At 47.8% G+C, this 15,409-nt stretch overlaps 1 protein-coding gene across 3 annotated transcripts in view; it reads right to left on the bottom strand.

Moving 5' to 3' along the window:
• Positions 1-15,409, bottom strand: part of LOC131940568 (regulator of G-protein signaling rgs-2) — a 104,534-nt gene that overhangs the window by 5,196 nt on the left and 83,929 nt on the right. For all 3 annotated transcript variants that reach the window (XM_059299261.1, XM_059299260.1, XM_059299258.1), the window contains 3 exons: positions 11,169-11,249; positions 10,885-10,946; positions 10,374-10,540 (listed from right to left, as the gene is read on the bottom strand). In XM_059299261.1, the coding sequence (XP_059155244.1) occupies positions 10,374-10,540; positions 10,885-10,946; positions 11,169-11,249 (310 nt within the window). The remainder of the gene's footprint in view (positions 1-10,373; positions 10,541-10,884; positions 10,947-11,168; positions 11,250-15,409) is intronic.

Below are 15,409 nucleotides of genomic sequence, written 5' to 3'. Positions count from 1 at the left end.
TTACACATGGAAGAAGCGGGTCCCCATCCCACATTACACATGGAAGAAGCGGGTCTCCATCCACCATTACACACGGAAGAAGCGGGTCCACATCCACCATTACACATGGAAGAAGCGGGTCCCCATCCCACATTACACATGGAAGAAGCGGGTCCCCATCCCCCCTCATTACACATGGAAGAAGCGGGTCCCAATCCCCCCCACATTACACATGGAAGAAGCGGGTCCCCATCCACCATTACACATGGAAGAAGCGGGTCCCCATCCACCATTACACATGGAAGAAGCGGGTCCCCATCCACCATTACACATGGAAGAAGCGGGTCCCCATCCACCATTACACATGGAAGAAGCGGGTCCCCATCCACCATTACACATGGAAGAAGCGGGTCCCCATCCACCATTACACATGGAAGAAGCGGGTCCCCATCCACCATTACACATGGAAGAAGCGGGTCCCCATCCACCATTACACATGGAAGAAGCGGGTCCCCATCCCACATTACACATGGAAGAAGCGGGTCCCCATCCACCATTACACATGGAAGAAGCGGGTCCCCATCCCACATTACACATGGAAGAAGCGGGTCCCCATCCACCATTACACATGGAAGAAGCGGGTCCCCATCCACCATTACACATGGAAGAAGCGGGACCCCATTCACCATTACACATGGAAGAAGCGGGACCCCATCCACCATTACACATGGAAGAAGCGGGTCCCCATCCACCATTACACATGGAAGAAGCGGGTCCCCATCCCCCCCACATTACACATGGAAGAAGCGGGTCCCCATCCCACATTACACATGGAAGAAGCGGGTCCCCATCCAACATTACACATGTAAGAAGCGGGTCCCCATCCCCCACATTACACATGGAAGAAGCGGGTCCCCATCCCCCACATTACACATGGAAGAAGCGGGTCCCCATCCACCATTACACATGGAAGAAGCGGGTCCCCATCCCCCCCCCACATTACACATGGAAGAAGCGGGTCCCCATCCACCATTACACATGGAAGAAGCTGGTCCCCATCCACCATTACACATGGAAGAAGCGGGTCCCCATCCCCCCCCCCACATTACACATGGAAGAAGCGGGTCCCCATCCACCATTACACATGGAAGAAGCTGGTCCCCATCCACCATTACACATGGAAGAAGCGGGTCCCCATCCACCATTACACATGGAAGAAGCGGGTCCCCATCCACCATTACACATGGAAGAAGCGGGTCCCCATCCACCATTACACATGGAAGAAGCGGGTCCCCATCCACCATTACACATGGAAGAAGCGGGTCCCCATCCACCATTACACATGGAAGAAGCGGGTCCCCATCCCCCCACATTACACATGTAAGAAGCGGGTCCCCATCCCACATTACACATGGAAGAAGCGGGTCCCCATCCACCATTACACATGGAAGAAGCGGGTCCCCATCCCCCACATTACACATGGAAGAAGCGGGTCCCTATCCACCATTGCACATGGAAGAAGCGGGTCCACATCCACCATTACACATGGAAGAAGCGGGTCCCCATCCACCATTACACATGTAAGAAGCGGGTCCCCATCCCCCCACATTACACATGGAAGAAGCGGGTCCCCATCCACCCTCATTACACAGGTAAGAAGCGGGTCCCCATCCCCCCACATTACACATGTAAGAAGCGGGTCCCCATCCCCCACATTACACATGGAAGAAGCGGGTCCCTATCCACCATTGCACATGGAAGAAGCGGGTCCACATCCACCATTACACATGGAAGAAGCGGGTCCCCATCCACCATTACACATGTAAGAAGCGGGTCCCCATCCCCCCACATTACACATGGAAGAAGCGGGTCCCCATCCACCCTCATTACACAGGTAAGAAGCGGGTCCCCATCCCCCCACATTACACATGGAAGAAGCGGGTCCCCATCCCCCCTCATTACACATGGAAGAAGCGGGTCCCCATTCACCATTACACATGGAAGAAGCGGGTCCCCATCCACCATTACACATGGAAGAAGCGGGTCCCCATCCCACATTACACATGGAAGAAGCGGGTCCCCATCCACCATTACACATGGAAGAAGCGGGTCCCCATCCCCCCCACATTACACATGTAAGAAGCGGGTCCCCATCCCACATTACACATGGAAGAAGCGGGTCCCCATCCACCATTACACATGTAAGAAGCGGGTCCCCATCCCCCACATTACACATGGAAGAAGCGGGTCCCCATCCACCCTCATTACACAGGTAAGAAGCGGGTCCCCATCCACCATTACACACGGAAGAAGCGGGTCCACATCCACCATTACACATGGAAGAAGCGGGTCCCCATCCACCATTACACACGGAAGAAGCGGGTCCCCATCCCCCCCACATTACACATGGAAGAAGCGGGTCCCCATCCACCATTACACACGGAAGAAGCGGGTCCACATCCACCATTACACATGGAAGAAGCGGGTCCCCATCCCCCCACATTACACATGGAAGAAGCGGGTCCCCATCCACCATTACACATGGAAGAAGCGGGTCCCCATCCCCCCACATTACACATGGAAGAAGCGGGTCCCCATCCCCCCACATTACACATGGAAGAAGCGGGTCCCCATCCCCCCTCATTACACATGGAAGAAGCGGGTCCCCATTCACCATTACACATGGAAGAAGCGGGTCCCCATCCACCATTACACATGGAAGAAGCGGGTCCCCATCCACCATTACACATGGAAGAAGCGGGTCCCCATCCACCATTACACATGGAAGAAGCGGGTCCCCATCCCCCCCACATTACACATGGAAGTAACGGGTCCCCATCCACCATTACACATGTAAGAAGCGAGTCTCCATCCCACATTACACATGTAAGAAGCGGGTCCTCATCCACCATTACACATGTAAGAATGCGGGTCCCCATCCACCATTACACATGGAAGAAGCGGGTCCCCATCCACCATTACACATGTAAGAAGCGAGTCCCCATCCCACATTACACATGTAAGAAGCGGGTCCTCATCCACCATTACACATGTAAGAATGCGGGTCCCCATCCACCATTACACATGGAAGAAGCGGGTCCCCATCCCCCACATTACACATGTAAGAAGCGGGTCCCAAGCGCATCATTACACGAGACCACCAGTCCTAATCTCCCGAGGAGATACGTTGTCTGAAAAAACGATCGATTTTTGCTGAGGTCAATCTATTGCTTCAAAGTCGTATTAGCCAGCCCGACAAGTTTGAGATACAAGGGGAGGGGAGGGATGGAGGGAGGCGTATGTGGGCCAGAGAGATGTGGTAGGGAGATGTGGTGAGGTGGAGGTTTGGGGTGTGGAGATGTGGTGAGGTGGAGGTTAGGGGTGGGGAGATGTGGTGAGGTAGAGGTTTGGGGTGGGGGAGATGTGGTGAGGTAGAGGTTTGGGGTGGGGAGATGTGAGTGAGGTAGATGTTTGGGGTGGGGGAGATGTGGTGAGGTAGAGGTTTGGGGTGGGGGAGATGTGGTGAGGTGGAGGTTAGGGGTGGGGGAGATGTGGTGAGGTGGAGGTTTGGGGTGTGGAGATGTGGTGAGGTGGAGGTTAGGGGTGGGGAGATGTGGTGAGGTAGAAGTTTGGGGTGGGGGAGATGTGGTGAGGTAGAGGTTTGGGGTGGGGAGATGTGAGTGAGGTAGATGTTTGGGGTGGGGGAGATGTGGTGAGGTGGAGGTTAGGGGTGGGGAGATGTGGTGAGGTGGAGGTTTCGGGTGGGGAGATGTGGTGAGGAGGAGGTTTGGGGTGGGGGAGATGTGGTGAGGTGGAGGTTAGGGGTGGGGAGATGTGAGGTAGAGGTTTGGGGTGGGGGAGATGTGGTGAGGTAGAGGTTTGGGGTGGGGGAGATGTGGTGAGGTGGAGGTTAGGGGTGGGGAGATGTGGTGAGGTGGAGGTTTCGGGTAGGGAGATGTGGTGAGGTGGAGGTTAGGGGTGGGGAGATGTGGTGAGGTGGAGGTTTCGGGTGGGGAGATGTGGGGAGGTAGAGGTTTGGGGTTGATGTTTGGGGGGGGGGGGCGACTGTAGGATGTGGCCGGTGTGTCACTGTATTTAGGACAAGATGCAGAGGTGGGTGACATGTTATGCTCCAGCGTGTCGACAAATGTGTCATGACATTTGTCGCGAGTGTTACTAAGCATGTCAAGGAATGTTATTAAAAATGTCCTACGTGTTTATGTTTTGCCTACTGACCTAACTACTGGTATATCCAATGTTTTATAAATGTGTCTAAAAACGCGAAGAATTCTCTAGCTCTGCTCCTCAAGTATTATTAGAATCTACACACACAAACTAAAATAGTCCATTCTACAGCCAGCCAACTGCTATAAATGGCAGCTAATAGCAGATCGCGGGCTGTGTTTTTATTGGCATAGAACAAGGGAGGCGATTACCAAGTCCAATTCCAATCCAGATATGTTTTACTGCCCACCTAAGCAAAACTTCAGTTGCTGGCGGAATCTCAAGAAACAATTTACATTTCAGTCAAGATGGCCAGATTTTGGAACATGGCGCTGGTAGTGGGTACAGCGATGGCGCTGGTCGTGGGTACAGCGATGGCGCTGGTTGTGGGTACAGCGCTGGTCGTGGGTACAGCGATGGCGCTGGTCGTGGGTACAGCGCTGGTCGTGGGTACAGCGATGGCGCTGGTCGTGGGTACAGCGATGGCGCTGGTCGTGGGTACAGCGATGGTGTACAGCGATGGCGCTGGTCGTGGGTACAGCGCTGGTCGTGGGTACAGCGATGGTGTACAGCGATGGCGCTGGTCGTGGGTACAGCGCTGGTCGTGGGTACAGCGATGGCGCTGGTCGTGGGTACAGCGATGGTGTACAGCCATGGCGCCTGTCGTGGGTACAGCGCTGGTCGTGGGTACAGCGCTGGTCGTGGGTACAGCGATGGCGCTGGTCGTGGGTACAGCCATGGCGCTGGTCGTGGGTACAGCGATGGCGCTGGTCGTGGGTACAGCCATGGCGCTGGTCGTGGGTACAGCGATGGCGCTGGTCGTGGGTACAGCGATGGCGCTGGTCGTGGGTACAGCGCTGGTCGTGGGTACAGCGATGGCGCTGGTCGTGGGTACAGCGATGGCGCTGGTCGTGGGTACAGCGATGGCGCTGGTCGTGGGTACAGCGATGGTCGTGGGTACAGCGATGGCGCTGGTCGTGGGTACAGCGATGGTCGTGGGTACAGCGATGGCGCTGGTCGTGGGTACAGCGATGGTCGTGGGTACAGCGATGGCGCTGGTCGTGGGTACAGCGATGGCGCTGGTCGTGGGTACAGCGATGGTCGTGGGTACAGCGATGGCCCGTGGGTACAGCGATGGCGCTGGTCGTGGGTACAGCGATGGCGCTGGTCGTGGGTCTTGACACGAAGCTGAGACAACAGGCAAGCTTGACACAAACCTGCAGGTCTAGCTTTGACTTGAAGTCTGACGACTGCTGACAGTCAACTAGTGACGTCATGATGTCAGGCACATGTTGACGTTGGTTACGTCCCCGCCCCATGTTTACATTGAAACAACTGACGACAAAAACGTCTGCCAAGAAACAGCTGTCATCACGTGGTTCACAAGCAGAGCAGCAGATCTTTAGATCTACTTTAAAAGCAGATCTGAGATCTACTTTAATAGTAGAAGATCTACTTTAGCAGTAGAAGATCTACTTTAGCAGTAGAAGATCTACTTTAGCAGTAGAAGATCTACTTTAACAGCAGATCTCTAGATCTACTTTAGCAGCAAATCTCTAGATCTACTTTAACAGTAGAAGATCTGATTTAGCAGTAGATCTGTGATCTACTTTAAGAGCAGATCTGTAAATCTACTTTAACATTACCTCGCCAAACTTTAGAACTTTCCAGATACTCGAGCAGTTTACTTGGAGCACGAGTTTCCAGAAACTCCCCCCCCTCTACCCAACATGGAGCGCTATCCCCATGATCTACGAACAATATTTACATTCCAGATCAGAAAGATCTTCAGATAAGGGTCTGGTCGCATTTTACGTGGGACGGGCAAGTTTGAACTAGGCGCAGCTTTCCTGTCTTGGTGGGCTGGGGGGGGGGGGGGGGGGGGGAGGGAGCTCGCAGGAACATCCATGTCTTTGAACCTCAATTACAAGTTACATATTGAAGAGGGAAGGGGTGAGGGGGGTATGCACACAATCTGTGTTTTTTTAAATGCTCCATTACAAGTTACAGTTACGGGGAAGAGGGTATGAGGTAACCAGCTAAACTCACATAATTTCAGTGGAGAATTTTCTTAAAAAAAAAAACCCACAAATGACAATCTATGATCTAGACAAAAGAGCAAATTAACTAGATCTATGACAATCTATGATCTAGATAAAAGCGCAAATCCACTAGATCTATCACAATCTATGATCAAGACAAAAGAGCAAATGAACTAGATCTATGACAATCTATGATCAAGACAAAAGAGCAAATGAACTAGATCTATGACAATCTATGATCTAGACAAAAGATCAAATGAACTATATCTATGACAATCTATGATCCAGACAAACTAGAAATAATATGTAGATTGTAACAATGGCATTCCTGTTGGCCAAAATTTAGATCTTCGTTTAATGGCCAACGACAGTACAAAAATTTCTGCGACTAACTTGGCCAGCAGACGACACTTATTTCGATAATTATTCATGGGCAGGACTGATCTATGTATGCATTATGTTGTGAGGATTACATTTGATTCCTGAACGAGATTTTAGCTTGTGGGTTGCCATGGTTACAAAATTTTAAAAATATTAAAGCAACATGACAAGAAAATAACAAACACCCCCGCCCCTTCCCCACACCCCCACCCCCACCCACACCCACGAGACAAGAAAGTTTGATTTAAAATAGCTTGGTAAAATAAATTAGGTTATTTTTCCGTTTGATAAAGATGACGATTCAGAAGAAAAGAATTGAAACGCTAGCATTTCCAACCTGTCCAGTTTTTAAAGTGGGCAGACGACAGCAGACCGGAAATCTGGCAAACATGGTTTCCTTCAGCTGACTCACCGCCAGCACATTGTTGTGGCAACGTATCACAGCAACCCAATAAAACCTCAGATAAATATTGTCTCTAATCGTTTCAAGTACAGGGCCGGTCAAGTCAGTTTCGTGGCTCAAATATATTTGAATTGGTGGTACACATTTTGGTGATCTTGGTCTCACCACAAAGTTCCGTAGAGTGATCTTGGTCTCACCACAAAGTTTCGTAGAGTGATCTTGGTCTCACCACAAAGTTTCGTAGAGTGATCTTTGTATCAAAACATAGTTCTGTAGTGTGATCTTTGTATCAAATCATAGTTCTGTAGTGTGATCTTTGTATCAAAACATAGTTCTGTAGTGTGATCTTTGTATCAAAACATAGTTCTGTAGTGTGATCTTTGTATCAAATCATAGTTCTGTAGAGTGATCTTTGTATCAAAACATAGTTCTGTAGAGTGATCTTTGTGTCACATGAACGTGTACTGATCAAATGATCACCATAGTTGTAATTAATGCTTTATTAGATATCCTCCTTCGTTCTCAATCATTTTATATTGGACCATATTGCCCATTGACTCCGATTTAAAACTGCTTCTCTTTCGTTGTCCATCCAAAAACAAACTGCAAGGCAGCATTGGTTTCATTTTGGAGTTGTCTCTCCTAGATGGGTTGCGGTTAGACGTAGAAGATAGGACAACACTAATATGAGAGAGACATAAAAGATAGGACAACACAAATATGAGACAGACAAGGAAACTTAGACATAGAACATAGGACAACACAAATATGAGAGAGACAAGGAAACTTAGACATAGAACATAGGACAACACAAATATGAGAGGGAAACTTAGACATAAAAGATAGGACAACACAAATATGAGAGGGAAACTTAGACATAGAACATAGGACAACACAAATATGAGAGAGACAAGGAAACTTAGACATAGAACATAGGACAACACAAATATGAGAGGGAAACTTAGACATAAAAGATAGGGCAACACAAATATGAGAGGGAAACTTAGACATAAAAGATAGGGCAATACAAATATGAGAGAGACAAGGAAAGTTAGACATAGAACATATGACAACACAAATATGAGAGAGACATAAAAGATAGGACAACACAAATATGAGAGAGACAAGGAAACTTAGACATAGAACATAGGACAACACAAATATGAGAGAGACATAAACGATAGGACAACACAAATATGAGAGAGACAAGGAAAAATGGATCAACAAAATCATTCTATCCTTCGACCACAAGGAAGTATGGCAGCTTCGTGTATCAAAACGGTTAGGTGGGGGATGGGGGTGGTGATGGAGTGGAAGGGGGGGGGGGGAGAAGGAGAGGGAATGATGCCGGCGTCTGATCAGAAATGAACTTCGAGACCGAGAATTGAGCCAACAAGTGTGTACTCGCCTACACGACGTTCGCTCACTTTCTTGTGTAGGCGGCCAGCACAGCAGAAAACTAGGGCACACAACCAGCTGAAGGGAGAGCACCGGGCGGACAAAATGAAACCTGATTGGAGAGGCGTCGATCTACTAGATCTATGTGGGAGGATGGGGAGAAGACAGACACACTATGGAGAAGACAACCCACACAACCGAGGTTGCTTCAATATCTCACCCATCTTCCTGAGTCCAGGCTATCTTTATTTTAGGTTGCCACGAAAAGGACGCGTATAAAAATGTAATGAAATTTAGAAAAACGAAAAAAAAAAATTCACATGAACACACTGGTGTATTGAATGAGGGGCGGGGCTTGTGCTGGTGGCCTAGATATTTTTTTATCAATTAACTTCCTGAAGCCGGTCGTAAAGATAACAGTCCTTGCCTTGTTGTACATCGTGAGCAGTGGGGTGCTCACGGGCAGAGGGGTGGGAGCTAGAGACGTGTAGTGGCAGAGACGTGTAGGGGCAGAGACGTGTAGTAGCAGAGACGTGTAGGGGCAGAGACGTGTAGGGAGCTAGTGGCAGAGACGTGTGGGGGCAGAGACGTGTAGTGGCAGAGACGTGTAGGGGCAGAGACGTGTAGTAGCAGAGACTTGTAGTGGCAGAGACGTGTAGGGGCAGAGACGTGTAGGGGCAGAGACGTGTAGTAGCAGAGACGTGTAGTGGCAGAGACGTGTAGGGGCAGAGGCGTGTAGGGGCAGAGACATGTAGGGGCAAAGACGTGTAGTACCACAGAGATTTACCAGCTAAAATTGATTAATACACGCTTTCATGTAATGGCAAGTCTACTCACGACCATTAGAAATGGCGGGCTGTATAAGAGAAGTAGGACAGATGGGTGTATGGTTTACAAAGGGCAGATAGGTGTATGGTTTACATAGGGCAGATTGAATGATGGTTTACATAGGGCAAATGGGTGTATGGTTTACATAGGGCAGATGGGTGTATGGTTTACATAGGGCAGATTGAATGATGGTTTACATAGGGCAGATGGGTGTATGGTTTACATAGGGCAGATGGGTGTACGGTTTATATAGGGCAGATGGGTGTATGGTTTACATAGGGCAGATGGGTGTATGGTTTACATAGGGCAGATTGAATGATGGTTTATATAGGGCAGATGGGTGTATGTTTACATAGGGCAGATGGGTGTATGGTTTACATAGGGCAGATTGAATGATGGTTTATATAGGGCAGATGGGTGTATGGTTTATATCGGGCAGATGGGTGTATGGTTTACATAGGGCAGATTGAATGATGGTTTACATAGGGCAGATGGGTGTATGGTTTACATAGGGCAGATTGAATGATGGTTTACATAGGGCAGATGGGTGTATGGTTTACATAGGGCAGATGGGTGTATGGTTTACATAGGGCAGATTGAATGATGGTTTACATAGGGCAGATGGGTGTATGGTTTACATAGGGCAGATGGGTGTACGGTTTATATAGGGCAGATGGGTGTATGGTTTACATAGGGCAGATGGGTGTACGGTTTACATAGGGCAGATTGAATGATGGTTTATATAGGGCAGATGGGTGTATGGTTTATATCGGGCAGATGGGTGTATGGTTTACATAGGGCAGATGGGTGTATGGTTTACATAGGGCAGATGGGTGTACGGTTTACATAGGGCAGATGGGTGTATGGTTTACATAGGGCAGATGGTGTATGGTTTACATAGGGCAGATGGGTGTATGGTTTACATAGGGCAGATGGGTGTATGGTTTACATAGGGCAGATGGGTGTATGGTTTACATAGGGCAGATGGGTGTATGGTTTATCCTCCTCTATAACGGATAAAGTGGACCACTTCTAATAGAAAATGAAGACCCCCTTCTCTTTAGGTAAGAATATAAAATGGACCCACCTCCTTATGTGATAATACAAAGTGTACCCACCTCTTTAGGTGATAATATAGATATATAATCCTCGTATATCAGCCGTGCCTTCTCCTCAATGAGCTCAGGGTTTTCTTCTTTCTTTAAGTCCTCGCAGGCTAAATAAAAAAGCATGTTCTCTTCGCTATACTCTGACCTAAGAAAATCACGGAACAACTTTCGGCCACCTGTGGGAGGTAATATGGCATAGCGTCAGTTATGTGTTTGTCATCTAACTGGTTTGTCTTCTAAAATGTTTGTCATATAACTGGTTTGTCTTCTAAAATGTTTGTCATCTAACTGGTTTGTCTTCTAAAATGTTTGTCATCTAACTGGTTTGTCATGTAAAAAGTTTGTCATCTAAAAAGTTTGTCATCTAACTGGTTTGTCATCTAAAAAGTTTGTCATCTAAAAAGCTTGTCGTCTAAAAAGTTTGTCGTCTAAAAAGTTTGTCAAAAAACAAAAGTTCCACTGCTATTGTTTCCTGGCTGCTACTTGTCCAGAGCTAGATCCCAGAGTTACGTCCACTTACCCGAACATTTCATTAACTTTTCAAACGACTCGCCCCAAAGTTTGAGCTCCTCTAGCGTAGGGCTGGAACAAACGAAAGTTGAGGTCACGTGATAGAGCATTAGGGTGGACAAGGTGGGGGGGGGGGATGGTTTCGACACACCCAGCTGTCATAACGAGACACACACAGCCACCATAGTGACACACACAAACACACAGCCGCCATATTCAGACACACTCAGCCGCCATATTGAGACACGAGACGAGGCACCACTCTAGTACAACAGCCTACTCCACAAGACTTACGGCTCGTCCTTCTCTGGCATGGTGCTGAGTTTGTTGTCTCGAGATTTGTCAGAGCCGCCATTACTGCTTTTGACTGCCAGGCTAAAAAAAAATGTAAACAATATTTGATCAGGTTATTCGAGTGTCCCCCCAAAGAAATATTTATAATGTTTCGTTATTTTAGTGTCCCCCCAAAGATATATTTATAATGTTTCGTTATTTTAGTGTCCCCCCAAAGATATATTTATAATGTTTCGTTATTTTAGTGTCCCCCCAAAGATATATTTATAATGTTTCGTTATTTTAGTGTCCCCCCAAAGATATATTTATAATGTTTCGTTATTTTAGTGTCCCCCCAAAGATATATTTATAATGTTTCGTTATTTTAGTGTCCCCCCAAAGATATATTTATAATGTTTCGTTATTTTAGTGTCCCCCCAAAGATATATTTATAATGTTTCGTTATTTTAGTGTCCCCCCAAAGATATATTTATAATGTTTCGTTATTTTAGTGTCCCCCCAAAGATATATTTATAATGTTTCGTTATTTTAGTGTCCCCCCAAAGATATATTTATAATGTTTCGTTATTTTAGTGTCCCCCCAAAGATATATTTATAATGTTTCGTTATTTTAGTGTCTCCCACAGATATATTTATAATGTTTCATGGGATGACCCCCCCATCTGCCCCCCCCCCCCCCACATACACATTGAGACGCTCTCGTATATAGACGTTTTTTAAAGTAGTGATAGCAAAGACGTATCTAGTGATGGTAAAGACCTATCTAGTGATGGTAAAGACCTATCTAGTGATGGTAAAGACCTATCTAGTGATGGTAAAGACCTATCTAGTGATGGTAAAAACCTACCAGTTAAACCTACGACATATTCTTATGTTAGGACAGCCAGACGCGTGGTGAAGGTTCCATGTGAGTTGTATATGTGTGAGTGTGTTTGTTGTATATATATATATATATATATATATATATATATATATATATATATATATATATATATATATATATATATGTTTATGTTTATGTTTATGTTTATGTTTATGTTTATGTTTATGTTTATGTTTATGTTTATGTTTATGTTTATGTTTATGTTTATGTTTATGTTTATGTTTATGTTTATGTTTATGTTTATGTTTATGTTTATGTTTATGTTTATGTTTATGTTTATGTTTATGTTTATGTTTATGTGTGTGTGTGTGTTTGTGAGAGAGAGAGAGAGAGAGAGAGAGAGAGATAGAGAAAAAAGTTATTGGGAGAGGAGTTAAGTTGGTGTCAGGTGGTCTAAAATTCTTGTATGTGCGCGGACGTCAGTGGGCTTGGTGTAAAGGTCTTGTAGTGGGCTTGGTGTAAAGGTCTTGTAGTGGGCTTGGTGTAAAGGTCTTGTAGTGGGCTTGGTGTAATTGTCTTGTGGTGGGCTTGGTGTAAGGTCATGTGGTGGGCTTGGTGTAAAGGTCTTGTGATAGGCTTGGTGTAAAGGTCTTGTGGTGGGCTTGGTGTAAGGTCATGTGATAGGCTTGGTGTAAAGGTCTTGTGATAGGCTTGGTGTAAAGGTCTTGTGGTGGGCTTGGTGTAAAGGTCTTGTAGTGGGCTTGGTGTAATTGTCTTGTGGTGGGCTTGGTGTAAGGTCATGTGGTGGGCTTGGTGTAAAGGTCTTGTGATAGGCTTGGTGTAAAGGTCTTGTGGTGGTCTTGGTGTAAAGGTCTTGGGGTGGGCTTGGTGTAAAGGTCATGTGGTGGGCTTGGTGTAAAGGTCTTGTGGTGCGCTTGGTGTAAAGGTCTTGTGGTGGGCTTGGTGTAAGGTCTTGTGGTGGGCTTGTTTTAAGGTCTTGTGGTGGGCTTGGTGTAAAAGTCTTGTGATAGGCTTGGTGTAAAAGTCTTGTGATAGGCTTGGTGTAAAGGTCTTGTGGTGGGCTTGGTGTAAGGTCTTGTGGTGGGCTTGGTGTAAGGTCTTGTGGTGGGCTTGGTGTAAAGGTCTTGTGATAGGCTTGGTGTAAAGGTCTTGTGGTGGGCTTGGTGTAAAGGTCTTGTGGTGGGCTTGGTGTAAAGGTCTTGTGATAGGCTTGGTGTAAAAGTCTTGTGGTGGTCTTGGTGTAAAGGTCTTGGGGTGGGCTTGGTGTAAAGGTCTTGTGGTGGGCTTGGTGTAAAGGTCTTGTGATAGGCTTGTGATAGGCTTGGTGTAAGACCCTGTAGGACATTGGTGTAAAACCCTGTAGGACATTGGTGTAAAACCCTGTAGGACATTGATGTAAAACCCTGTAGGACATTGATGTAAAACCCTGTAGGACATTGGTGTAAAACCCTGTAGGACATTAGTGTAAAACCCTGTAGGACATTGATGTAAAACCCTGTAGGACAATGGTGTAAGTATCTTGTCCATCAAGACACGTCCCTTCAACAAAAAAGCGAAAGGTTTTCTCAATGAACTTGCCGTAAGCAAGGAGGAAATCGATAGCCGCAGGGTTCTGACCAATCAGAGCAGCGTTTACATCATACACGGCGAGTTGAGGCGGTAATAGTGTGGGGACTTTTGGTCCATCTAGCGGTGAGATGTAGCACTAACAGTGTATGTAGTACTAACCGTGGGGACGGGGGACATTTGTCCCCTTAGAATCTTACATTAAAAAAATAATTTTACATGAACGCTAGTCAAATATTAGTACACAGCACACCGTGACACACATATGTACACACAGTATATATATATATATATATATATATATATATATATATATATATATATATATATATATATATATATATATATATATATATATATATATAGTGATCATGCATTAACAGAGGACACATTTCATGCACATAGCAATGTGTTGTACTTATTTATCCATGCACATACATATATGATCAGACATATGGGCCTTTAATGTGACATAAGTACATTGAAATACGTGATTAGTGTGACGCAGCTGTACATAATGATTGGCTTTAAAACATCTCTGTGAACTACTGGGACATGAACACAGTTATAAACTACACACACGTTTCCCGCCTGCTACCACCCCACTGGCACGTGTAAATACAAGAGGAGAAATCAGTCAGGAGAAATCAGTCAGGAGAAATCAGTCAGGAGAAATCAGTCAGGAGAAATCAGTCAGGAGAAATCAGTCAGGAGAAATCAGTCAGGAGAAATCAGTCAGGAGAAATCATAACAAAATCACTTAGTCAATTGTTAACCCTTCCGCGCCTCCCACCAGCCCACACACTTCTCAACCATCCCACACACCCCTGCCACCATCCCACACACTTCCCCCCCAGCCCACACACTTCCCCACCATCCCACACACCCCTGCCACCATCCCACACACTTCCCCCCCCCAGCCCACACACTTCCCCCACCAGCCCACACCAGCCCACACACTCCCCCCCCAGCCCACACACTCCCCCACCAGCCCACACACTTCCCCCACCAGCCCCCACCAGCCCACACACTCCCCCCCCCCAGCCCACACACTCCCCCACCAGCCCACACACTCCCCCACCAGCCCACACACTTCCCCCACCAGCCCACACACTCCATCAACAGCCCACACACTTCCCCCACCAGCCCACACACTTCCCCCACCAGCCCACACACTCCATCAACAGCCCACACACTTCCCCCACCAGCCCACACACTCCATCAACAGCCCACACACTTCCCCCACCAGCCCACACACTTCCCCCACCAGCCCACACACTCCATCAACAGCCCACACACTTCCCCCACCAGCCCACACACTTCCCCCACCAGCCCACACACTTCCCCCACCAGCCCACACACTTCCCCCACCAGCCCACACACTTCCCCCACCAGCCCACACACTCCGCCCACCAGCCTACACACTCCATCAACAGCCCACACACTTCCCCCACCAGCCCACACACTTCCCCCACCAGCCCACACACTTCCCCCACCAGCCCACACACTTCCCCCACCAGCCCACACACTTCCCCCACCAGCCCACACACTTCCCCCACCAGCCCACACACTTCCCCCACCAGCCCACACACTCCATCAACAGCCCACACACTTCCCCCACCAGCCCACACACTTCCCCCACCAGCCCACACACTCCATCAACAGCCCACACACTTCCCCCACCAGCCCACACGATCCCCCCACCAGCCCATACACTCCATCAACAGCCCACACACTCCCCCACCATCCCACACACTTCCCCCACCAGCCCACACGATCCCCCCACCAGCCCACACGATCCCCCCACCAGCCCACACACTCCGCCCACCAG

This window comes from Physella acuta, unplaced genomic scaffold, assembly GCF_028476545.2.
Source record: "Physella acuta isolate Inbredline_101_S28 unplaced genomic scaffold, ASM2847654v3 ptg000322l, whole genome shotgun sequence".
In the NCBI taxonomy this organism is placed as follows: domain Eukaryota; kingdom Metazoa; phylum Mollusca; class Gastropoda; family Physidae; genus Physella; species Physella acuta.
The sequence above is the reverse complement of the archived record's forward strand: the minus strand, read 5'-3'. Positions and strand labels throughout refer to the sequence as shown.